This window comes from Scomber scombrus, chromosome 19 (assembly GCF_963691925.1).
Source record: "Scomber scombrus chromosome 19, fScoSco1.1, whole genome shotgun sequence".
Classification (NCBI taxonomy): domain Eukaryota; kingdom Metazoa; phylum Chordata; class Actinopteri; order Scombriformes; family Scombridae; genus Scomber; species Scomber scombrus.
In genome coordinates, this window is record NC_084988.1 from 23,105,061 (window position 1) to 23,132,829 (window position 27,769).

The 27,769-nt window shown below is 38.4% G+C and overlaps 2 protein-coding genes across 3 annotated transcripts; both read right to left on the bottom strand.

Moving 5' to 3' along the window:
- Positions 1-7,154: 7,154 nt before the first annotated feature.
- On the bottom strand, positions 7,155-8,505 carry kcns3a (potassium voltage-gated channel, delayed-rectifier, subfamily S, member 3a). The gene has a single exon (XM_062439796.1). It carries the CDS (start codon positions 8,445-8,447, stop codon positions 7,155-7,157), a length of 1,293 nt encoding a protein of 430 aa, XP_062295780.1. The 5' UTR covers positions 8,448-8,505.
- A 2,555-nt stretch (positions 8,506-11,060) lies between these two features.
- wdr35 (WD repeat domain 35) lies at positions 11,061-27,758 on the bottom strand. Of its 2 annotated transcripts, XM_062440201.1 has the most exons (28): positions 27,735-27,758; positions 27,516-27,633; positions 26,348-26,419; positions 26,148-26,240; positions 25,933-26,061; positions 25,642-25,775; positions 24,620-24,785; positions 24,368-24,513; positions 24,066-24,191; positions 22,851-23,036; positions 22,579-22,614; positions 22,410-22,470; positions 21,409-21,553; positions 20,960-21,029; positions 20,633-20,686; positions 20,427-20,536; positions 20,121-20,340; positions 19,925-20,005; positions 19,543-19,679; positions 17,871-18,074; positions 17,575-17,721; positions 16,523-16,655; positions 16,264-16,374; positions 15,342-15,506; positions 14,810-14,950; positions 12,948-13,104; positions 12,238-12,475; positions 11,061-11,605 (listed from the first exon to the last, which is right to left on the bottom strand). In XM_062440201.1, exons 1-28 carry the CDS (start codon positions 27,756-27,758, stop codon positions 11,455-11,457), a joined length of 3,555 nt encoding a protein of 1,184 aa, XP_062296185.1. In that variant the 3' UTR covers positions 11,061-11,454. The 2 variants fall into 2 exon arrangements, with proteins under 2 accessions (XP_062296185.1, XP_062296186.1); XM_062440202.1 differs by lacking the exon at positions 22,579-22,614.
- Between the last annotated feature and the right edge of the window lie 11 nt (positions 27,759-27,769).

A 27,769-nucleotide genomic window follows, 5' to 3' on the forward strand; every position in this document is an offset into this window, starting at 1 on the left:
GCTATAATTCAATCTCTTAGCAACGTATTTATTCATATTCATCATTCAGATCAGTCAGAACAAGAACCAATGACAATATTTTGACTATCTTGGCTGGTGGAAAGACGAAAGCCTACAGCCCAGATTTATGACAAGTAAAACGGGAAGGAGCTGCTACTGTGAAACTGCTAAAAATTAAATTTAACAGTTTAAACCTTCTGGAAAATGTTAAGGAAATAATTAATCTGAGAGTTTAATGGGCCTATTTGAAGACTGTTAGAGCAACAACAGAACAATATTATCAACAATGTGACTTATACCAATCTAATTTCCCAGCAGCACACTCAGAGGTGATTCATATGGTCAGTGTAGGCTTTAACAATAAACAAACATCCTCTAATGTTTATATTGAAGTAGTAAAAATACAAGTTTAATCCACAACCAACATCTAATGTCAATAGAAACTAGTTCCCAAATACACAATAAGAAGGCATTCTGTTGGTGCCAGAAAACTGCAATACTGACATTTCACCAAGAGAGGGCAGTCATTTATAATCTATGTTCACAGTTTTTAAAATTATATACCACGTTGGTATTTAATTCAGTTAAATGCAGCATTTTCACTTTGTTACCAATTAATTTGAAAAAGCTAAGAATGAAATGGCACTTCCAGAGTTAATTCATAAATAGAGTATAATACACTATCCTCTCACTGAAAGGTTGAACTTGTAGTCTGTCATAATGATATAGACAAAGTACATATTTGGAAAATGATTTTCTATCTCTGCAACTGACAGTTGTGATGACAGATCAATACTATAATACCAGCCTAAGTGGACAGAATAAACACCACTAAATGCCTGTAGCTTAATAGTTTAACTGTGCTACACGTGATCCAAGGGTTAAATGAAAGATTTAGATATGTTCTAATAATGAGTGTTTAGTGCCATCTAGTGGTCACAAGAGGAACTGCAACGCAGTATTATTTAGTTCCTCTCAGTCAATGTTTTTAAAGGGGGGCACAGTCTCACCAAATGCATGCACGATAATGTCGCAAATTAACTTCAACTAAACCAACTTGTTACCAGCAATGATCTACTTTGGCTTCTATATTCATGATGAAACGGACCCCCTATCTACAACTATGACTGAATTGCAATTATCAACACTATGTTAGCCACCACTGTTGATTATTTAATGTGAGTGGAAGCTCACAAACATGTAGCTGCTGTTTTTACTGACACTATTTATCTATTGACTCTGTCTAGATGTTAATTGGTAGGTTATAGTTAAAACTACTGATGCTATAGTCATTTTAAATAGCCTAGGAAAGCTCTGTGTAGCAGGCAGAGTTAAAGACAAATATAACTATGACTTTTATATTATTAAACTTGCAGTGTGGAACTTTTACATATAAATGAATATCCGTTACACTCAACCCTAACCCTGATTAAACCTGTTAACAACAGATAAATCTATCTGTATTTCAGAGTTTTTAATCTGGTGTTGGGTTTGACATTGGGAATACTTCTGGCAGTAATACTTCTCGCTCCAATATATCAATGATAAATAATACATTTGGGTGTGTTTTATATTATATTCATATTATAGTATACAGTATAGTCATTGATTACAAATAAATACAACCTTAACTTCAAGGAAAGACTGTCAATGAAAAACAGGTTAATTACACCACAAGTCCACTGGAGAGCACTATACACTCATGATTATAAGATAAAGACAACAAGCAATAACATCCTAATTCTTCTAAGTGGATACATTCAAAATTAAACTAACAAATGTATCATCTGTGAGCACAGACTAGCACACAGAAGGCCGTTGTTATCACTTATCTGCTAATATAGGTATTATTGCTATATTACTGGTTGGTGACCAGTAAGAAATCCTTTCCAAACAAAATTGTAATCATGTTTAAATTATAAATGATTGACTTAATGTAACACTTAATTCACTGTTGATGTCCATATAAAAATGCATCATAGTATCGTGTATAGCATTTTAAATAAACTTATAACTGGAATTACAGCAAGTTAAGGCAAAACAAATTCAACTAAATGATTTTTACACATTAAGGCTTATTAAATATGTGCTGTAATTTGCTATGTTGGATTGTTGACAGTACATGTGGACAATTTCAGTTTAGGTACCTTATCACATGTACAACTACCTTTTTAAAAAAGTATCATTTTTAGGCCACAGTATATTCCACTGCTCTGAAATGGGGTTTTCTTAGGAGATCGAAATTCAGGCTCATTTCAAGGGGTTCAGATAGAGAAACACAGTTTTTAAAAATGGTTAAAGGAAGATAAAAAGGTATCACTGTTGAATACATAATGCATGCTTTCTCAGTTGTTAACACTGTTGTCTCACTGCTTTATTGAACAAAGACCACAAGCCTATATCCTTGACCATATTGATGTTTTCTAGCATAATGTCAATATCCTCTGAAAAGGCAGCAGTAGAAAAACATCTTAAGCACAGCACTTCCAGCATGCATTAAAGAGTCTGACGCTATATTTTTAAGTGAAGATAGTGATTTTTTCTTATATAAATAATCTGACTGAAGGCAGCTTCTGTCTGATGCTTGACAGCAGGTACTGGAGTTGTGAACTGTATTGCCTTCACTCTCTGTCCTCAGCAACAGCACGCTTACTTTTGCTGCTGTCATGCTGTAAATGTCTGTTTTAAATACTTGAACTGTAAAAGTGCGGGTCCAAAATGCATCAAATAAGTATATGATAGTCTACTGTAACAGCTAGAGCTTCATCTTTAGGAAGTTATCGAACCCCAGCTGAATCAGAAACATCTTTGAGATCACTTTTTAAAACAAACTTTTACTCTCTGTTATATCTGTGCTTCGTTTTTTTATTTGTGCAGTAATGTGCCCCCTCTTGTATTAACAGCTTTTTAAATATCTTGTTTCAGTTTGATTTGCTTTTTATTTGTTTTTCTAGACATCCCTAAAAATCAATCTTCATGTCTTACAGAAAAATCTGATCCTGACCTCTGAGACACCGCAGTGGAGTTTGGCTCAGCTGCTGACATTCAGACGCAGAGTAACGACATTTATTCATTTTGATATGTCAGAGGAGTGTAATGTGATTGTATATATTTTTTCCAACCATCACCCTTCAAATATCAATAGCTGAAATCCTAGCAGGGGCACTTTTCCTTGAAATCAAACACTGAGTTTCTGGGATGTTGCAGCCTGGTCGGTCTGAGTCAGGTGGTCGGCACAGAGGGACATTATGTAATTGAATAGTTACAAATGAATTTGCCTGCTTTTAAAAGAGCTGTGATAGATGAGACCGTTACATGGACTCAACTGTGCTTTTGTCACATGATCTCTGTTCTCGTCTTTATAGGTTTTTAATCGTTATGTTAAGGAAATATGCTGCTATACACACACCTACACACTCAAACACATAAGCTAAGCAGACATGAGCGCATGCTGTCATAAACTTCCTCTCTTCTCTCCCTTTCCTGTCATTATCATGTATGCTTGGTTTAAATCGATTCCTGCGCCGAGATCTGATTACAACTTACAGTGAATTAAAGATATACAATCACAGTTGTGACCTTTTATTCTTCCTTGTTAATATTTCATACACTGAAAGTAAGGATACATTAGAGGAACAAAAAACGGCCTTCATTTGAACACGACAAGTTCATTACAAGTAGACGTGTGTGTGTGTGTGTGCTGAGTAAGCAGAAAAGCTGATAACCCCAAAAGGGTAATTAAAAGGATATTGATTTCTCTCTTGTGAAGCCACTGTGAAACTAGCAAAGCTGTAAACGGCTAACAGCAAACATTTAACATGGAGAGATTGAGACATGTGGGTTATTTGATAGCTGAGAGAACTGCTGCGCAGCCGTTATTATCTGCAGAGTGTTCAAGATGAAGCTGCAAGAGTTATTCTTAGATACTCGTGTCATATCCTACTTTCAAAAAACAAAACGCCCAGAGGTGGTTTTCAGTTACTTTTTTTTTGATAAAAGTGTGTGATAACTTTCAGAGGATAAGTAGTCCAAGGCTATTCATTTCAGATCTCTGCAACTTAAACTCACATTATGCCAAACGGAATAAGATTATGTTTCTTACCATATATGTAGGGAGGCTGTCTACTGGGCAGAGGATGATATCTGATCAGACTGTTAAGCAACAGAAAAGTTTGTCTGAGCAAGAACCGGCTTAAATAAATGGTAAATGCTTATGTGGGGGGGTCACGATCACTAATTATATGCAGTCATGGGAACATATACTGTTATATTTTGTATCTGTCTTGCTCACCTGAGCAGGTCTGCTGCAGTTAACTGTGTCTGAAAATAAAAATGATGCAATGTGACTTTTTTTCTCTTTTGTCCTTCAGCTTCAAGTGGTTTTATTGAACTTTTCAGGGTCTGTTCCTAATTTAAAAAAAACATTTGATTAAAAAGTACTTTTGTTTGAACATTTCCTTTAAGTTTACCAGTGCCAAGCAGCTGCATCTGCTGCCTTTATATGGAGTGACCACACTAAAACTGTTAGTTTTATTCATATTTTTAACTCTTGGAAGAATTAAAGTAATTAAAAACATTTCTGTGCTTTTTCTGCTATGGCATGTTAAAATGTTTGCTCTGAAAAGGTCTATACAGGCAATTGTAAGTTAAATGGGAAAATTGGTAATAGTAACACTGAAACAAGTTCTTAAATGAATAATTGTCTTGGGGAAATGAGAAAAGAGAATTTACTGCATAATTACAGACTACTAGCTAGACTATAGACTACTAGGCGGCATGGTGGTGTAGTTCAATGCCTATTGAAAGAGCAACAGATGTGTTTAGTTTAGACTGAGTATTGAAGGTGCTGGATGTTGATGCTGGTATAAGTATCAGAGTTGAACTGTTTGGTGGGTATATGACCATGGTTAATACCTTTTTTTATTTTATTTTAAAAGGCACAATCCATGATTCAAACATAAACAAAAGCATAGTCCCACTACCAGCGCTGGAAGGTTTTACATTAATGATCGGTGAACAGTGTTTGCAAGGTAGGCGTATATTTTCAATTATGACCAATCAGCGAACACACCAAGTGCTTATTTTCCAGCTATAACGTCCTCAATACTATTATGTACATGTATCTGTAACTTAAAGCTTGCTGTGAAAAAAAAACTGAGTGGGCCATTAAACTGATAAAGAAGCCCAGATAAAACTGTGTCAGTTGATAGGAATCAATAGGTGTGAATGCGAAGGAAATATGAATTAATGTATTCTATCACAGGTACTTCGCAACAAGGAATTTCTATGTTTATTTTTACTATGATGTGGTTGATATGATTTCATAAAGTGACTAATTAGAAAACAATCTGGATCTGAATTCAATACACCATATGGCATATTTAGAGGTACTTCCAACCTGCATCATGGCGAGGATAGCATGACTTCAGGCTTTTAGACAGAGACACAGTATCTCTATGTTCCTGTGTAACATACCACCTGACTGTCCTTCAGTACAGAGATGACCAAAGATTTTTGCTGACGGTGACTTTCAGTTCAGAAGACATAAGCAATGAACTAAATCAGTGTAAAATACTTTGCCACTTTGAGCGTGAATGAAGGACACAGGACGAGACACCCAAGCATAAAAGGTGACCATACCCCTGAGTGCTGACGTCAACGTTTATTTAAGGGCTGAAGCCACAAGCTACTTAGCAATTCCCTGACAGCTGACCGCTGCAAAATGCTGCAAATGTTCGTCAGCTGCCAATGAGAATAATCTGACTGAAGATCACCACTTTACTATTGATTGTATTGTAGCGGCCATGATTTATATGGAAATCAATTAAAGTGAGATCATGGTTTGTGTTGTCTGCAGTATTGGCATTCTTTGGAGGGCAACTCTGATATTACCCCTGTTTTTATTGATTGGTACATTGTTATCTGTTTAAAAGATAACACAGATAGAAACACACAGATACTGTTGATGAGGGTGACTGTGGGAAACAGTGTTGCAGCGAGAGGGAGAACATTACAGCAGCACACCTTGACATGTTTGTTCACATTAAGTGTGAAATATAACCTGGAAACAGCTGAATTGAAAAATATATAAATCCTGCTAATGATGATAAGACAATCCCAGACTCAATAACTTTATTGTCTTGTTTATTCTTCTCTGTTTTTAAGGCGGCAGATCTTGATACTCATCGTGGGATGAACTGTGAATTTAGCATGCCGTAAAGATTCCTATTGATTTCAACTGTTCTCGACCCAGGCACATTGATTAAGAACTCATTACAGTGATAACCCAGCAAACAGCTAGGGGCTTCTCACTGGATTAAGCAATTAAAAGCCTTTTGAAATAAAATACAGCAATGTGACAACAAGACACGTGGATCAATAACAGTTGAGGAGTGAAACATCATGGTGGGAATGGAAACTGGCCCGGAGAAAGGAGAACTACAAAACACTGTCATGTCTATGTGGAGTTTTAAAATCCTACTACAAATACAAGAATGAAAGCGACTTTATGCGCTGTCTCATGAAGCACGTTTAATGGCTTGAAAAGGGGGTATTACACTCGTCTTGACTTGTCCACAAAATGAAGTCAATGTTGTTGAAGGAACAGTTTACTTTCTTGCCGAGTGCAAGAGAAGAAGAAAGATACCCTTTCTCATACATGTACACAAAATATATAGTTGGAGCTGGTTAGCTTAGCTTGGCATAAACAGTGGAAAAGGGGAAGCCTGGCCTTCCAGCAAGCCTGAAGCTCACTAAGTAACACTTTATACCTTGTTTGTTTAATTAATCTTTAGCAGGGCTAACCATATCACCTAGTTTCCAGTCTTTATGCTAAGCTAAGCTAAGTGGTTACTGGCTTCAGTTACTGTCTTTAGCTAACAAAAATGTGAGTCGTATCATTCTTCTCATCTAACTTGCAGCATGGAAGCAAATAAAAATATTTTCCAAAATGCTAAACAATTAGTTTCGTTACAACAGTGGAAAACGAGACTTTTTAAACCAAATTTGTTACTGTATATTGTGTGGCTAACCCTTAGAAAGTTATCTTCTTATAAGTTATGCATGATACATGAATTTGAATTAAAGTTCTTGACATTGCAACCTGGACGGCTCTGTAACATTCTTCCACTTTTTAGAGTTCTTTCAGGGTTCAGTTATTGCTTCAGCTCTAAGCGTTTTTGCCTCTCATAGAACTTGGAAAACTTATTGAAGATGTTAGTGATGGGCAACGCCACGATAAGCAGTCCACAGATGATGCATAGTGTTGCTATCACCTTCCCACTAAGTGTAACGGGAAAGGTGTCCCCGTATCCCACCGTAGTCATGCTAATGGTGGCCCACCACCAGCCAATGGGGATAGACTGCAGCTCTGACTCCTGAGATTCTTTTTCTACACAGTAAATGAGAGCAGAGAACATGGAAATGCCCACAGACAAGAAAAGGATGAGAAGTCCGACGTCATGGGAGCTATGTCGAAGTGTGGCACCAAGAGAGCGTAGTCCAGCTGAGTGGCGAGCCAGTTTTAGGATGCGAAACACTCGCATCAACCTTAAGATCTGCACCACTTTACCGACGTTCTCAAGGTCTGGGTTCTCGCCTTCGTCCATTATATCACAGGCCAAAGTGACATAGAATGGCATAACTGACATTAAGTCAATAATATTGAGAGGGCTGCACAAGAACTTCCTGGCCGATGGTGCAACAGCCAAACGAAGAATAAATTCTGCCGAGAAGAACAGGACACAGAGGTTCTCAAAGAAGGTCAGCACTGGGTTTTCAATCTCCTTCTCATTGAGATCCACCTGATGAAAGTCTGGCATGCTGTGGACACACATGGCTACAATGGAGACAATGACAACAGTTAAAGACGCTATCGCCATCGCTTTGGCGGAAGTGGAGTAACCTGGATTCTCAAGTTGGATCCAAATATTCCTGCGGACGTCTGCACACCAGGTGCCATCAAACATTTCTATGTCCTCGTCCAAAGCAGACAGCTCATCAATAGAGGAGTCTGAGCTATGGAGCTGCTGATCCCCACTCCCCTGATCCCAGCCCTTATCCTCAGAAAGCTCCATTAGTTCATGGAATTTGCTACTGCAGCAGAAGTCGAGGTGACGCTCCTTGATTCCCCAATACTCAATTTCTTGACAAAAGGAGACTACACACAACCCGTCCACAAGGTGGATTTTGCCTGTGAGGTAAAAGTTCAGAACATAACAAAAAAAATGAGGATTGCGGTCAAAATAGTACTCCTTGTCAGAGGGACTGAAGTCATCGCAGAGCTCCAGGATTGCTTCTTTGGAGCTGCAACACAGAAGACGTCCCAGACGTGTCTGAGGGAACCGTTTCAGAATGTCGTGTTCCATTCTTTGTTTGAAACCCCCAACATTAACATTAATGAAGCAATCATCAGGACTGTGTCGATGAAAGATCTGCCCGTACACCATGATGGAACAATGAACAGCTCCTGGAGACAGTGAAGTTGTCCTCGCTGAAAATCTCAGAGGCTCCGTTGCCTGTACATAAAGAAACTGGGATTAGTAAACCTCTTACACTTTCTAGTATGTCATCTGATCACATTGACATGCATTACGTCATGATTGTCAAGTATTAGGTTGCATCTTGGTGTCTGTGACACCGTGTAATGGTATGGTTAAATGACAGCAGATCACTGGCTGAGCTTTTCTATTTCAATACAAGAATACAATGAAGGGATCAAATGTTTCCGATAGACATGAAACACATTCTTTATTTGTGTCACTGTTCACGTGTTACACATCATGACAACATGCCTGCATAAATACTGCATGCAGTGAACAACATTATCAAAAATGTTAAGATGATGTCCAAAACCAGCTGCAGAAATTAACCAAAGCCATTAAACACAAAAAACTTGCTCAGTAAATGAAATGCTTTGGCCACTGAAAGCCCAGCGCATAGCCACAAACATTTCAGTAAGTGCACCATTAGTGCAGTTTAACATGATACCTAACATGACCAATATTCTTTACATACATTGGCTTAGTTCTGGTCAGGTCATCAATAACTGCGGTCAGCCTTGCTTGTAGCTTTAAAGGAGTTGCACTCTCTTACTTCTACAGTGTAATCCGCAAACTGCAGTGAATAGCAAGCCAAGGTCAGACTTGACATATTTGGTTGTCGGCTTAAAAAAGACTTGATGGCGAAGCATAATAAAGCAAAAATACTGAGGAGAAATAAAGGAGACTTTGTGCGTGTTAAAATAACACAGAGAATCAGACAGCAAAATTGTGCACAAAATATAATTAATTGTCCATGCTCGCAGCCAGAAAACTATTACTTCTAGTTCAAACTTCTCTTAATAGTTACAGAAACTGCAGATAGTTTTTACACCTTACCTGTCCATGCTCTGCCGGTGGAGCAGATGTTCTGTGCCTGGTTACAGTGCGCGGTGTCCGGCGCTGTGAAGTGTGCGAGTCCGGCGGCGCAGGGAGGGACGCAGCCTCCAGCAGGACAGATGATCAGGGACACATCTCTCCCTCCACTAACAGGCTACACAGTAGACTTTGAATGTGTTGAGTGACACCAGTGTACGGGTCACTTAAGATGTACCAAAAGTATCATTGTAAATATTTTATGACTGTTCCGGCTAAGTGCTCACATTATTCTACAGGGGCTGGTTACGCAATACTCATTTGTTTCCTCGTTAGTGTGGATATTTTCAGGGACATTTGAGTTTGCTGCGCTGACTTTTGGTCTCCAATGAGAATAAACCTTTTGGGGAATATAAGCATAGAAACTAATGCAAAGGGCCAACAGCAGAGGGGAGCATGAGGCACAAGAACTCAATTAAATGGTTTTAACACATAAAACCACACAACTATAGTAATAGTAAATCCAGCTTATAAATGCACCACACACCCAATGTTGGACATGATGGGCATGCAACACTGAATCAGTGTTGATGACTTGAAAGCAGAGGCAGCAGTAAAAGTGTGCAAGAGAGATGCAGGCAATAGATTAGAATGACTAAATGTGTGTCAAAAGGTTGAGTGCTGTGACACAAACATATCACATTAATACTCTGACATATGACTAATAATTATGAGTATTGCCCCTCATGACCATCGTGGCCTATAGTAAAGTTCAGTAACTACTGAACATTGTAGACATGTATGTTAAAATGACCATGTACTGGTGCTTGTTCATAAGTGGACACAACAATTGAGAACTATTTTAAACAAGATTCATTTGCAAACCGAATGAGTGACTTAGGAGGAGGAATATACAGTATGCAAAGTGTACATTTTTAAAATGTTAGCCCAGCCATGTGATGCTGTAGTGGTAACACACTACAGAAAATATACAATATGCAAAACTGTTCCAGATGCTGTATCCTACTCAGTAATGCAATTTACTGACAGCAGATGGCATAAGAAGACTATCAGCTGACAACCAAACAGCAAACGAGAAAACTAATACAGTGACTGCACGAGGTTGTGTTTATTAACTTTTGTTATATCCAGCAGCAGTGATTTCATTGTAATGAAACTGTTTTGGATGGTCGAAACATCCTGATGTATTGACAGTTTTCCGCTTGCAGGATAAATTAAAACCAGATCTTTCAGTCCACAGATGTGAAAGTGCTTCCCTCATCATTGAGTAAACTGACCCAGTAGAGGACCCAACTTAAAGAGGTATTTAATCTGGTTGTCAGATACACCACTTAAGAGCTCCTTAGAACTGCTCAGCTCAGATGTTTATTTGTAAAAGACTGTTCCGAGTGCAGTGATGTTATCAGCAAACACGTCAGACGGTGCTGCCATTGATTGTTAATTTTTCAAAACATCTAGCTGTTGAGAATTGTCTGAAAGCCACATGTCCTTGCATGGCAGTATTTCACACATCATCTACAGTGGTCAAGAATGCAACACATGACATTAAATGTTCCGAAAAATGAAATCCAATCAGAATATATATTGTGTTGACAGTTTATTTACTGTTGACTTCCATATAAAAATAGTTATAGGACCAGTGTGTTGGATTTAGTGACATCAACCAACTGCATACCCCTCCAAGCCCCCTCCCATAAGCATGTCAGAGAACCTACGATAGCTGTAAAAAATGTGAAACACCATTTCTAGAACCAACTTTAATGGAAGGGGACCCGCTCCCTCTCTAAGTATAAAGGACTCATTCTAAGGTAACAAAAACACAATGATTCTTATATTCAGGTAATTATACACTAATTAAAACATACGTATGAATGTTATATACCATTTCTGCCAAGTCTATTCCTCTAGATGCCACTAAATTCTACAGACTGCACCTTTAACAAAGCAGTTATATTCATCAAAGTATTTACAACATTTAAAATACTTTTAACTATTATTAGACAGACAAACTCATAAAAAAGAAACGTATATGAAAGTACACTTCAGTGCAGTGAAATGTGGTGTCTTATAGGATTGATCTTCAGGCTACAGGAGTGTGACACAGCGGGCAGCAGTTATATTTGCTGATCTCCTGCTCTTGAGCACAGTGTTTACACACACTGCACATCCAGAACTGGTACTCCTGGATCGGTAGACCTGTCACAATGCATGTAGGCAACTTTCCCTCTGACCTAAAAGGGGGGGAAAAAAAACAAATTTGTTGAAGTTTATTAGGGATTTTTAACAGATGGGTTAAAGGGATGGTTTGCATTTTTTGAAGTTGGGTTATATGAGGTACCCATCCATAGTCAGTACCTATGGATAAGTACCACATACAATCCCACTTCAAAAAATGGGAACTATCCTTTTAATGACAGACAAAAAGTTTCAGAGGATGGCCTATTGGTCAACTTTCCAATTAAATGATGCACTTAACTGTAATTTAATTTAGATATTTTTGTCAAGTGCTACTTCTAACACGTCTAATATTTCAAAATAAGCCTATGAAAAAGAATCCATCATAGGAAATATTTCACATGTAAAATATTATGCAGTATACATGTAAATTAATGAAAATAAAAAATGTTTTAATGCTAGCAATTTAAACTACTTCCTTTATTATATGCTAAATGTACAGTTTTGGATGAATTGTATTGTTGTCCCTTGTTATCTAAAGTGTGCATTAATCACCTGAGCTAAGCTAAACACATGTAGGAAGAACAGGCTGCACTCAAACTGACATAGAAAAGAAAATGTTATTGGAACTGTTCCTCCCATCAGTGTCTGGAGCCATAATTTGACATGAACTCATTTGTGCCCTCACCCCTCTGATGATCTCTGTTCTATGATGCGGGCATCCTTTGGGGCGTGCTTGGTAAAAATCTCCAGGGCCAGATCCTCGTACTGCTGACGCTGTTCGGGTTCCAGACTCTCTAGGGACTCCAGCTTGATGAAGGCCTGTGAGCATGTGCCGAAGGCCCGGTTGGCTGAGGCGCAAATGGCGAGCAGAGAGTAGATCTCCACTGAAGGGATGATGTCCTCATACTCACGGAGGTGAAGGGCTTTTAAGAATGAGTTGAAAACACTGCTATGATGAGGAAATCTAAAAAAGCTCAGTCTCCTTAGATGTAAGTTATGTCAGTGTGACAAATAGGAGACGCTGAACACAGTCAGATGAACACAGACATTAAAGTAGCAGTTTAATAGTTCAGCATGCTCGACATGTACTGCCATGTAGATAATGGAATGTTTTAAATTTGATCCTAAAGTGATAGTCAGTGTAGTCAGTGTAATGACGCTTCAACTGAGGTGACAGTGAAAAGTGATCTAAAAGTAGGCATCTAACGTATTATGATAATAACATATTAATGTGTACAAATGTTACAAAAAAGAAAATAATTACTTCACAAATATGTCAAGAGAACAAAACAAAACAATTACAGCTCATGTATTAAGCTGCTGTCTTTGAGACGGTATGGAAAAACACTGAATTTTAATTATTAATATGGGGAATTGTCCTGTGTGATGGGGTACCTGTTTGCATGGCGTTCTCCATGTAGCCTTCATACAGCTGCCTTTGAGCCAGCAGAAAGAAGTGATACGCCTCCGCTCCACGCCACGCAAAGTCCACAATCCTATTGTCTGCAGAGGTCGCGTCTTCCTCAAGCAGCCCAGCAAGTGCAGATGTTGCCTGATTACAGTATGAAGTAAATGAATGATATGTAAAATGGTATACAGTACAGTATATCAGTGATTCTCAACCTGGGGGTTGTGACCCCCCGAATTTCTGGACGTTGCCAGATGATTGTGGAGAAAACAAGACTAGGTCAAAATCTAGTATATCCTCCATATGCAAAATAGTTTATGTTATTTTCAGCTTCGTGATTATTTTTGTAAAAAGTTGAAGGGTCGTAACCCAACAGATCCACCAGAAATTATTCATATATTTGTGGACGCTTATAACTTTGGGAGCAACAAAGGTCTTATAAGTAAGTTATACCATGGCATCACTTCATTGAATACGGACACCACAGACTATGTAAAACAACGATGGGAAAAAGAGTTGAACATTGAGATAACAGAGGACATGTGGTTGGATGCCTGGGAAACACAATCATCTTCCACTAACTCCTGGACCTGGAGAGACTTTTGTTGGAAAAACTTAATTTGCTTTTTCATTACTCCTAAGCAGAAGTCCAAACAGACTGGTACACAACTGAGTTGTTGGAGGGAATGTGGAGAGGTCATGGCTGATCATGCCCACATATTTTGGTCGTGCCCCTCCATCCAGATTTTCTGGAAGGAAGTGACAAAGATCATTTCAAAGGTTCTGTGATTTAATGTTTATACATCATTCACAACCCTTTATCTTGGACATATCCCAGAAGGACTCAGCAAAAAGGACATTTATCTTTTTAAGGTATTGCTGGCTGCGAGCAAAAAGGCTATCACAAAATGTTGGCTCCAGAAAAACTGCCCCACTATAGTTATCTTTGTTTACATTGTAAACATCTACATGTCTTAAAGCAAATGACCTATTCCATACGCCTCCAAAAAGAGCTGGGTAAAAAAAGGTGGAAAAAATGGCATGCTTATTTAGTCCATGAGACTGCTTATTTATAATTATTGTATGTATCATGCGCATTATTCTGTCTTGGATTAGGCAAACTTGCCTTGGCTTATGGACCACCCCTGGGCCTCTCTTTTATTTGTGTTTTCTTTTTGCTTTGTTTTTCTCTTTCTGTGTCTGGTATTTGTCTTTTGTTTTGCTTTTTCTAGTTCTGTATTAACAACCTGAATAAGTGACTGGATTAATAAAATGTTACAGGGCTTTTTATTTGAAACAGATGTAGGAAGTGGCAGCATTCAGCTGGCCAATGGTGTAACTTCATCACTATGTACAGTTGTTTTGTTCAAATAAGCAGGCCCAGCCATCCCACTAAAATGTGTGAGGGTACATAATGAACGGAATACTGAACTTTGACACCAGTTCAGTATTCAGGTGGCAGTTTACCTGCAGCAGGACATGAAGACTTTTGCACAGACATGGTCTTTCTCTGCCCTCTTGTGGTTAATACTGGTACAAGCTTTATGTCTACCTGTAGCTGGAGCTGGATGTTATCACCCATCCAAACTAAAATGCTAAACTGAATCATTTATTTTGTGATCCATCAACAAAGGTCTGCTGTGTAAACTTGCATCTTATAGAACTGACATAAGTGAAATTAAGATTCATGTTGTTTTGAGATGTGAGGGTCACCACTCGTAAAGGTTGAGAACCACTGCAGTATAACTCACCTTACTATACATTTACAATGACTTTGCATAGCTCTAAAATAATTCACAAGCAAAATTAAAAAGTATATTAATAGCATAGATGATATTGTATCATGTACCTCAGACTTCTTCCCTTTGGCTTTAGTCTGCTGTGACGTCTTCACCTGCTCATGGTAATTTTCAACAAGACGTGCTGCCAGCACATAAAGCTTCTTCACCCGCAGCGGTCGAGTCCTTTTCTTTGCCTCCTCATCTGCTATCTGTAGACAACACCCACACACGCCATAATATATTCTCACAAACAATTCATCCCAGCAATTAATTAGCTATATACTGTAATACAATGTATAAATGCCTACATTTTATTATTCTGCATGTAGCACACAGGGCCCAGTTTTTAAGTCTTTCTCTCTCTTTTTGAAATACATCCATGAATACTGTATAAATACTTATTAACCACTTTTAAAATACAGCTTTATAAGATGCTGATGGAAGCTGAAAGATGAACAATCACTACGTCATTTCAACTCCACTAAAAATGTACTTTTTGTTGTTTCGGAGCAGAAATCTTCATTAGGATGTGCTGGAAACCACATAAGCTTAATAATGAAGTTCAACATTTTTTCCAACTTTATAGAAAAACAAGCTCACCTTAAACATGAGTTTGGCTGCATCAAGGAAATGGTGCGCTTTCTGATACAGTTCCACCGCCTCCAGAGTTTTATTCTTCTCAAGAAGATGTGAAGCATATTTGGAAAGAAGAGATTTGATCTCCTTCATGTTGTGGGTCCTGGCCAGTTCCACTGCTTTGTTCCACTGTGGGACGATGGCAACATAAAAAACAACATAATTACTACAGCATGCAGCATATTAATCATAATGTTCTGATCTTAAAAGCAGGATTCATTTGAAATTAGACAGTGAGTGACTTTTTAAGTGAAGTGATTTCTTACACAAGCACTCAAACCCTGCAGCTGCAGATCTTACTTATGGTAAAACCACAACAGTTAGACATGAAAGGACACTGTCTTTTTAGATCTATCTATAGCAACAGGAAGCTTAAGTGGAAACGGTTAGAGACAGCTGGTTCATTTCAATGTCAAAAACGTAGCATTAACACAGCAGGAGGAACAACCCGGATGGGAGGAGGTCACGATTTCTAATGAACTCTCTTTTTGGATTAACACCGGGTCAATTAAAGCACAATTTTAACATCCTTTAAACTGAAGTCAGATGAGGCAGGACATTCTTGCAAAGTTCAGCAGGTGCAGTTTACCTGCAGCCACATAATCGTATCATTTCCTGTCTCCAACCTCAACACCTAAGCGACCATTTTTCTTTAACCAAATGTTAAAAATGTTCATTGAAAGAGCACATTTTGCGCGTAGGTTTCACACTCCAGGGCTAAACATCACTCAGGAAGAGGACTAGAGTAGGAGGACAGCAGGTGCCACAGTGTCCGCTGTGGTCCAAAGCTGTTCAGCAGTGTGTTTATCATCTGCAGATCACGGGAAGAATGCCATGTGTGTCACTGTGAAACACCGGCGCCACAAGTTTTCCGTCTGTCTCTCACCTGGTTCAGATGGACACACGTGTCCACGGCAGCTTTGGGCTGGTTGCACTTAAGGTAGGCGTTCACAGCCTGTTCACACATGCCCACGGTGGCAAACATCTGACCAATCTCCTGTGACACAGAGGTGGAAAATGGCAGTAGATGCAAAGCTGTAGAGTTGGTGCATATTTATAGAGGTGCGAAACTACAGCATAAAGCTCATACTGTAGATGATATCAAACAGTTCGTATTTTTGATCAATTTTGAACATATGGCTCACAGGCAAAAGTTTATGATTCTCTGGTAGCAGGATGGTCAGCCTCTCTAGGTCGTCGTAGTCCTCTAACATGTAGTAGCATTCTGCCAGCCTCTCCTGGTTACGACCCTGAAGGTAATACTGCACAGCATTGACCCTGGAAAAAAGAGGAATCGATACTTTTATTTAGTCATGATTTTTTTAACAATCATATTACCTTTGCTGTTAAATGGTGACATTAAAAACAGCAATGGCACAGATAATTAATCTGTATTTTTGCTGTTTAGTATTTCCTAAATATACTAACTAATGATAGTAAATGGTGTTGAGATTGAATGAACGTATACTTTAAAGTATACATTTAGTCTATTTCTTTATTGCTTAATGCTCTTCAAGGTAAGCATTTCCCTACACAATGAATATAAAACACTGTCACACTTGTTGAATATTGCTAACACATGACTTTAACTCCTCCGATTGATCATTTATAATGAGTGAATAAACAATTTATAACAAGCTATAATAGTTGTAAGCAGATATAAGGACACTGTATGTGTTCATTGATAAATGTATCAACTAAAACTCCTATAAACAGATAAGGAATGGTTAATAGGAGGTAATATAACACAGTTGTAATCATCTAAAATATGCCTTCATATATAATATGAATGTGAAAATTGAATTGAAAATTGAATTTGTAAAATTAATGAAGGTTTCATTTATTTATAAATATTGTTTTTTACTCTCAAGACAAATGAGTAAACTATCTGCTGATGAAGGCCACAGAATCCCAGTAAGTGGACCTTGAGTCAAATGAAATCCTAACCAAATTTTTTCGGACTTCACTACTTATGTTTTGTCTGCAATAGCCTTTCAATGTATTTCAATTATTTAATTAACCCTCAATATAGTAGTTTTCATGGTCAGTAGTGAGGTCTGTTATTATTGTACAGGCTAAATATGGAGGGTTAAATGAAAGTGTAACTGTTAACTCTAAGTAGATTTGCACTTCTAACATGAGAAAACTATACAGTATTTATACACTAAACAGATAATGAGAGAAAAAGGCCCGTTACCACTTCTGTCTGTCAGCGAAGTAATCTCCAATGGCATTGTAAGCCTGCTCCAGCAGAGCATCATCAGAGTCACCAGAGCCTGTTTTGAGCAGCTGGAGCACCCTGAACCAATCTCCCAGCTTGATCCTGAGGCTGATGGCAAGATCCCTACACACAAAGACAAACATCCAATTACCATCATGCCTGAAACATGGTAGCAATTAATCTTGTACGGTAACATCAGGATGAAATCAGAGAGGAAACAAGAGTTGAATTCATTAGGGGATGACGTTATCAACAAATATGGCTCAGTGTACCTGCGATCCATGTCCAGGTACATGCGCTCAGCTTCCTCAAACCTGCTGAAGTAAGCTGCCACCTCAGCCTGTTTCATGGGTTCGTTCTGCAGGTTGCCCAGGCGTTTCACAAACTCGATGCCCTGGTAGTCTTTGCAACGGACAAAGGCCTGCTCAGCCGTCTTCAGGTCTAGTTTCTGGAGGGCCGCCTCAGCCAGCAGACGCCTGACAGGTTGATAATAGAGAGAGGGGGGCAGTTACATGGCAAGATGTATACGTGGAAATCACAATACCCATCCCACTTTGATTAATTGAGATCTAAACTGGAATGGAGCTATTGAGCTAGAAGTCAACCTCTGTAAGTAGTCACTAATGACTTTTAACAGTAAATCAGTAAAGAAGTGATCTAATCATCTGTATAAAATTAATCTGCCACATTCAATTACTCAATGACTTGATTAGAGTGTAAAGATCAGACTGGAACTGACTCCTAGGACAGGAAGGACCATGCTTGAAGTTGTCAGATTTTGAGGGATATTGCAAAAAGTGGCATGTCAGCCAGAGAACACACATAAACCTCAGCTGTCACAGTGCCGCTTCAAAAGACTTACTATAAATCACTAACACTGCCATCATCCTCCCACACCTGCACACACAATATGCTCACATGGAAAATATCAGAGTGACATCAGTTATTTAGTGGTGATATGGTTACTTTTTTCACTTTTATCTCAAATATAGAAGATGTAAAAATAAGGTGCAATCTTTGGTTGTCAAGTAAATAATTTTAAATTGCACATATCTCTTTCACCAGATGACACAACAATGATTCAACCTATATATGCAGTTCATGAAAACTTTTATATTTTGATTGGAGAACAATGAGCTACCTAAAAAAAATGTTTTTTCCAGAAGAAGTCCAGCAGAATAATTAATACATGGCTATACTAACAAACCAAAAAAATAAAGTCTTTATTTTAAAGGAATGCTATGCAGGATTTTCCTAAAAATCAATGTATAGACTCATACAAAAGTAACCCTTTCAATCATCACCTATAACCCACTAGTATGCATCTACAGAAACTCTGCCCTCTGTGTGTATTTTCTTATCTTCTTATTATCTTGCAGTGTTCAGGACATTTCTGGAAGTCAACCTTTGAGTAATGGGTGCATAGCCCCCAGCCAATGACAGCATACAGGGTATGAGGTCGGGACTCGTAGTGTAGCAACCAGGATACATCTATGTTTCCGTTTCTCTCCTCTGTCTCTGTATCAAAGAGCAGCAGGTCTGAGTGTCTGCTTGACCGAGGTTAGGGCTGAGCTACACACACACACACTCACACACACACACAGAGCAGAGAAACCACAGCAAACAGGATGAAGCTTTGCATTCACACTAAATCCATCTATGTGGACAAAGAATTTATCCTGCAGGGTGGTGTGGAGGTGTGGATGTGTTTTTTTGTTTGTATTTGTTTAGAATGTATATATATATATATGTATATATATATATATGTATATATATATATATATATATATATATATATATATATATATGTATATATATATATATATATATATATGCTGTATGTTTACAAACTCCAACTGACAAACCCTGCATAGTACACCTTTAAATTTGAAAATGTAACCAATGCCCATGCATGAATCAAAAGCACGACAATTTTGCATTTACCAGAGTCTTGGGTGAGGATTGTCTTCAATGAACTGTGAAGCATCTTCAATCCCCACTTTCTCAATCAGCGCACGACTGTCTCTCAGGGAGCGGATTTCAAAGTTGATGAGGTTGTCTTTGTTCGGCCTCTCTGGATCCTGGAAGGCAACATTACATAAGTGAATGTCAATCAGCAGATAGAAAGTACACATTTGATCATTTCTAGGTAATAAAAACTCCTGCCTCATGCCTATTATCTCTAGCTGTTACCACAGTATTGTAAATCTTTCTGCTTTACGATGCTTAAGATGAAAAATAGATATTTTACTTAACACCATAAGAAAATAGGTGTTTATATGGTATGTGTGTGATTCTGTCGCTACTCAAATAACACCAAATTTACCTTCATGATTTCATCGAGCAGGACAGATTTGATTTCCAGGTCTTCAAAGTTGCAGATGTATCCAGATGTTTGGATGGGTTCCTGTTTTAAAGATGCGATAAAATATTGCAACAATAATCTCACTCAGATTGAACAATAAGACAATGTAAGTCTGATACCATTTGATCATCATACAAACACCAGACACTCCACTCACCTCTGGGTCCAGGTTCCTGAAGACGTACATCCTGGTCTTCTCCATCATAGCAAACAGGTCAGGATTGTCATTTGCCCACTTCATATCCCAAACATCCTTGCGCTCAAACTTGGACGGATCTCCAGCAGATGCTTGATTGCCAGTGCCGTCGTCTGTGGAGCCACGCACTTCCAGGTCCAACAAAGTCAGCACGCCTGCGATGTCGATTATGGCCAGTCGACTAAAGAAAATAATGATCTGTGTTGAGATGATTCATGACGGATTTCTTTAAAAAGATGATCTGCATAAACACCAATCTGTGCTTGCCTGGAGTTGCAGTTCAAAGATAGATAGTAGGCTCTGTTGTTCAAAGTGTATTTCTGGATGAGAACAACATTTGGGAGGCTGTATTTGTGGATAGTGCCAGACTCTCTGCCCTGTGAGCACAAATAAAACAGAAGAGACTTTACCTTGATTTTACTCTTCAGTTTGCATCATTCAAAATTCTATAATAGAAAACAAGATGTACAAACCACAATCAATGTCTTGTCTGTTGCTGTAATACAACAGATGGGATCTCGTGTTGCCTGGAAATAGAACAGAATCATACACTTCATGACATTGTATGTGCTTTGTAGAAGAACTATGACTTCATTACCCCCATAATAAAAAATATTATAATGTTAAAATGTCAAAATATGATAATTTATGATATAGTATTTATTTGAATGAATTAAGACAGAAAGGAATTCACAAACTGCAGATGGAGAGCCAAAATCCCTGACATACTTTACTGAAAATGCTTCAGAAGTGAATTTATGAACTAGACTTTTGATTTTGTTAATAAAAATGTCACTTACTGTGAAGGCTTTTGCAAAATCTGGACTACTGTCATGGGATCCAGATGGATTACTGTCAATGTGGTAGACCCTAGAAAGGCAGGAAGTGAAGACAAATGAGAAAGAGCTGGAGACAGCCAGCCAGACAAATAATTACCCACTAAGGGGACTTTTGGTCCAGGTGCTAAGATAGCCCTGGCAGAACATTAGGTCATGCCCAGCCTGTCTGGAACCTCAGTGGCATTTCATTCAGATGAATGAGTCCTTTTACAGGTTTTGCCACTCACTCATAGAATCTAACCTTGTCGTTATCTTGCCTTCCTGTAACTTTCCATGATCTGCTTGATGTGTACTCTAAGTCCTGGCAATGGGTGTTGTATTTCTTCCCCAATCCACCAACTTGGTCTTACTCTCTCTGTGACTTCCAGTTTTTAGTTCCAGCTCCACTCTGTTAAAATGTTAAACCTCACCTCTCCCTTCCCTCCTTCTTAGTTCTGGTCACTTGGTTGATCTCCAAGGCAGTTAATTTCTTTGCCACTCGGTACTGCCACAAGTAGAAAGCCTCTTTGGATGCAGCGATCACATGTGTTTTGGTCATGGTGACAAACTGTGGATCTGACCAAGGAGACAAGGGACACATTTTAGAAGGTTTTTAATCATTTGTATCCAAGATCATGTATGTCCACTGTATCTGGCATCAAGTTTGTGATGTGGAGGACTTCCGTTACCAAGGTCACCAATCAAAAACATCTTAAACGTTTGTTTGGGCTCTTGTTTATCTAAAACCGTACAGTATCCATACATATGAATAGTTATTAGAACTATTGTCTGTGTGAACTTATTCCAACAACAAAGTCCTGGGGTGTTCTTCTAGAATAATACTGTATATTTGTAAAGACACACGCTCTTTGACTGGCCTGGTAAAAAAAAAAAATAAAGCCACCAAGCCACAAAAGGACTCACTTCCAGGAAAATGTACACTTCACAAATCCCTCTCCTTTTATTTAACCAAGGTGGGATATCTGGAACCCTTTCAGACCACTGAAACCTTTCATTTCTGTAGTCTTTGAACTGTCTTGGCCTGAACTTCTCAGCAAACATTCGGCCACGTTGTGCCGAAACGGAATGCTGAACATCTGTGAGATATAAAGATGCCCGGTGCTCACTATCTATTTGCTATAGGATGCTGTGAGCCCATGAGAGATTTAACTGTGGGCGGAAGGAGGCGGAATGCCCACCACAATTTCTTCATACAGATGGTGTGATCTCTCACATTGGCTTGAAGAAAAACATCAATCTAATGGTAAATTAGGAGTTTCACCAACTTGTTGCTATGCTGCCTGAAAATTTTACTTCTATATATGCAAACTTGCAGGACACATACCGTGTTTGGTGGAGGGTATGTTGAGTTCAAAGGGTGTGTTAACATAGCATAACAATATTAATCTACCTACATGTACACCAAACTCACCAATGTCAATGTATTTCGAGTCCAATGGAGTCCCAATGGAGTTGCACAGAATCAGGACATACTGAAAAACACACAGCAGTGCTTGATTATTTTACAGGTCAATGTATGAGTTAATATCTAAAGAAAAAGTCCTCATTTTGATTATGTGATTTTTTAATTCATACGTTACCCTTGCATGACTCCCAGACTCTAACTCAGCATCCTCCTGTGCAACAATGGTTTAAAAAAAAAAAAAAAAAAAAAAAAGGATGAAAGACAGCAGAGAACCAATAGTGATACTAGATCTCTATGTTGCCTCTAACTCTACTAACAGACTTAGAATACATCTGTCAGAATCAATAGATAAGTCTGAGTCATACAGTAAGTAACAAGCACATAAACTCAACCTGCAGTGTGGTAAATATCATTATGTTGGAACATATAATCTGATAGTGTTACTACCTGAGGCTGGGTGTTATCTGCCTTGCTGGCCAAGATGCAGAAGTCCCCTGATGTGGTGATGGACATTAAGCTTTTAACATATTTGACAAACTTCTCGTTGTTTTTGGTGTCCCAGAACACCACGCAGTACTCTTGGCGCTCTGGCTTGGTGTAGGCGTACACCACTGTGCTGCAACAGTAGCCCCACTGTACAGAAACAAGAAACACTTGATGAGATTCACCTTTTATGTGAGATTTCTAAGCCCTGGGAAGCATGTGCTCATAGACAAGTCAGGTCAACGACCTCTAAAACTACATACTGAAAAGTCCTCAATTCTTTTCAACCATGTAAATATAATTAAGAGATAAAAGACACATTTTCATATCTTGCAGATAGAGCGCAGTAGCTACTGCTCCTAAGTACTAACTGTTTTTCAGGCAATGAAAATGAGTTATAATGTTAAACTATCCATTAAATATTTCAAAGAATGTAATTCAGAAAATGTGTTGGAGTTGACAGTATACAGAGTAGAGGATAATAATCTTAACACTACTTCATGAGGGTAATTGGTCACATCTTGTTACTCTATTATGACTAATATCCCTCTACATTATGTACATTATCTGTATTTACAGTACTCTGAATATGAGTTGTTACCATCAGGTAGAAGACACAGCTCAGAGGTGTACGTTGAATCAATTTAAAAACTCCTTTGTTCCTTTATTAGTTGTAATATTGAACAATAGCTTAAAATAAGTAGAGGTTACAGCCACGGTAGGTGACAATTCATTGCGTTTCAATCTATCTATCTATCTATCTATCTATCTATCTATCTATCTATCTATCTATCTATCCATCACTAAATAGTTAATGTGCGAAATCATGTGTGTGATTTGGAAACTGATTTTGATACAGGAACATATGATATTAGTTACTTTCTACCAAATAGAAATGAAGGGATACAAAGAGCCAAAAGTCAATTACAAATTTATAAATATGGAAAAACTGCCATGATGTAAACCAAAAGAAAGATTTTTTATTTAAAAGACAGGTGCAGTTGTGATCATTTTCAATATCAGTATATTATTAATTCTGGCCTGTGAGATTAAAACTGTCTAGTGTGTTTAAACATACGTATGCCAGTGTCTAAGGACTTCTCTAAGCTTATTTCAATAATAGGAAAAAGAGCACCTTGGAACATCTTGTTTTTCAGCCCAGCAGGTGTTGGCATATACCTTGTAATCTGGTCTTATATTGGCGAAGTAGATGTAGGAGTCCACAGCCAGGCCAATACGCAGCCCTCCTCCCTCCCAGCCGACTCCTGACATCTGCTTCCCGGGTACCTTCAGAGTTCTCAAATGCTGTTCAAACACCAAAGAACATTTAAGACACACATTTTAAATCTTTATCTTTGTATGGAATTTGAGAGAGTGAGGGTTGATAGATATGTCTATGCTATTTATGACAATGACCTCTAATTTACATCTGATTTTCATGTGTACATCCTTACACATGGGAACAAAATTGTCACTCTCACCTCCCCAAATGGTGTGTAGAACTGCACCACATTGAATTCTTTGTCCATATTTGCAGCTCTGAGGGAGCCTGCCACTGCCAGCACACTGCCACAATGATTCCACTGGATGCTGACCACGTTCATCATAGTGTCAATACACACTGGGTCTGCAGGAAAAAAAAGAAAAGTAAACATTTCATTTAAGTGTAAACTGGAAAACACACTGCAATCTTATCCAAGATTTTCTTTCTGGGTTTTTTTTTGGTTGCTTACTTTCATCATTCTCGTAGCGCATGATCTGACATCTTCCATTGTCAAAACAGATAGCGAGACATGGACAATCTGGTTCAACATAACCCCCAGTTCCTGCATACCAGTGGATACCTGCTATACTGATGGCTCCAGTGGAATTAGTGAGGCAGCTGATGGTCATTTTCATCTGAAACACAACACAAATAAGCTAATGTGTAGTAAAAGCAATGTGACAGAATGAGAGAATCACTTTAAAGTAGGGCTGAACAATGAATCGAAATTTGATTAATATCCCAACATGGCCGACTGCAATTTTCAAATCACAGGAGGCGCAATATTTGTTAATAGGCCTGTCACAATTATTACATTATTGACTTATCAAAAAATAACGTAATTATTAGCATCATCATGTCTATATATGGACTTATCCTATTTTATATGGACATGACCTCAATATTGCTACACTTCACATGAGCAGCTATCCATGTCAAATTGGCTAAGTAAGTAGTGTCCTCCATTCCTCACTGTGCATGCCCTAAGTGGAGACTGCAGAAGAATTAAAGGTAAATAACTCTGTCCCCAACCATAATGGCAGTCTGTGTTTTTACAGAAGAGTAGCACCCACTCTCCAGTCCCACCCCCTGCCCCCCTTGCATTATTATGCTATTATATTATCATTATATCAGTGGTATAAAATGATCTTCAAACGACAATAATATTGTTTATCACGATTATTTCTGAGACAATATATCGTCCAACAAAAAGCAGTTATCATGACAAATCCATTTCATATAGACGTGGTGCAAAACTGTCTTTTCTGTGTCCAATTTTAAAATCATGCATATATTTGCGGATAATAAACAAGATCATGTTCATTCACGAAAAGGCTAAAAGAGACTAATGTTTTGTCAGATAAGATGCCCTCTGATAGCTATCAAAATACCAAAAGTTTGTTGCCAATAAAGTAGGGAAGCCATTTAGTACTACATGAGTGCATACTAGACACCATGACAGTTCTATTTAACATAAGCTTGTGCTCTCACAATAAAGTTCCCTTGATTATCGTAGATTTGGACTTCCCCGTTGGCCATGCCGAAGAGGAGGATCTTGCTGTCTGGTGACCACGCCACATGAGCAAGCTGATTTCCCTTTAGCTCCTTTCCCCAAATCCGGTTACCTACAAAAAAAAAGAAAAAGAGAAAAGAAAAAAAAGGTCTTTATCCTTCTGTATGTGCTCATTTCTATTCACCCACAGCATGTGAACAAAGCAATCCTTGTCAAAGGAGCCTAAGTGATTAATTACATTTTAGTAATCATGCTGTAAGGTTGTTTACCGTCTACAGATCCGACAATGACCGCCCCATCTTCATACACGATGCAGATCTTTTGACCATCAGCGTTCCAACTCATACTCCTCACCACTGATTTGTTCCTGTTGTTGATCATCTCCTCGTACCACGCACCTTACAAAACAAACAAAGGCAAACGACTATAAAAACTAGATTTATTCCAAAACAACCTGTAGTTTAGGTTAGACTGCAGTCATTACCTTTGTAAAGCATCCATACAATAATAAGTCCATTCTGGTCACTGGTAGTAAGCTTTTCATACTGTTCGTTCCATGTAACCACTTGTACTGCACCTGCAAGTGGAATAATAATCATCAGTGTCAGATATTTTACTACTACTACTACTGTACTACTATTCTAATGACATAAGGTTTAGCAGCTATCATACTGTATTACTCACCACTGTGTCCATCTAGAGTCTGATTCATTGACAGGTTACTGGGTGCAGCAAGTCCTTTAAGTTTGGCATCATCTGTTGAGAAAGTACAGGGAAAGAGATCAGGCTCAGAACAGCAACAATGTTCAAACTATTCTCAGTGAGGGGAATGTGAAAGATGTGTCAAAAAGGCTGACACCAACATGTAGTATCGAAGTATTTTAGTTTATGGTAATACCATTTTTTTTCTGTTTCTTTCACTTCATTGTTTGTCATTTTTCTGTTTGGTTTCCATCATAATAACCAATAAACAGATGGAGTGGACAAGGTGTTACCGTTTCTACTTACAGTGACCGGACACCGAGGCACCAGAACTGCGCCAAAAAGGGTTTCGAAAGTTTCAGAAGATTTCTTACAAGCTGTAAGAGCTGTTGTTTCAAAAACCCTCAAATCTCAATCACATGGGTATTACATAACTGCTCAGACTGCGACAAATAAACTTGAACACATACCTAAATGTATGTGACGTTACTCACCAGAGCCAAAAATGTTGGGTTTTTGTAGTATCATTTACGCCAATTGTATTCTGACACTGAGTAAAATAACAGCCAAAAAAAAGGTGGTATATTTAAATGTGAGCAGAGAAACGCAATATCACTGATGCAAATACCTGAAACTAGGCACACACAGCATCACAGTATAGGGAAACAATCAGCAGTGGACATTTAAACAACAAACAAGTATTTATGCTGCCACTCTTCAAACATCTGCCATATTACCAATGTTGCCCATTGTCCTTGGGCTAGAATGTAATTTTTGTTAATTAAAATATTATTATGACATTTAAGTATTATTATTATTATGTCATATCAAGTCTTACCAAGCATATAAAAGGGACCCCAACCACTCAATAAGAGTTTTCAGAGCTAGTCTGCAGGCACATGAGAGACATGTGGACACTGTGACTGTACTGCAGTGATTTTAGGAGGCATATGGGTCCTTTTTGATTCAGTAATATTTCACTGGTCAAACATTATAATTTGTGTGTGCACTGTGTATTGCATGTGTGATATTTATACAGTTTGCCAGGTATTCACTCTCATGCTAAATGCAATTCCATCCATGTGTAGCCTGGGAATCATGAAAGTAATCCAGGGCTGTGCAGGCTGTTCACTCCACACCCTAAACTCACCTGTTTGAGTTTCAAGCTTGAGCACTCTCAGGAGACCATCATCTCCTCCACAAGCAATGAAGCCTTGATCTTTGTTCCAGGACACACATTTCAGATGAATATTGTTGGGGATAGCAATCTATAAAACGCAGGAAATGACGGCCAAAGACATGTTAACCTTCATTTATTTAACATTATTAGTAACACAGGAGGTGTCACAGGTTGTTGTGCAGCACTCACCTTCTTGCTGAGATAGATAAACATGATGGTAATGA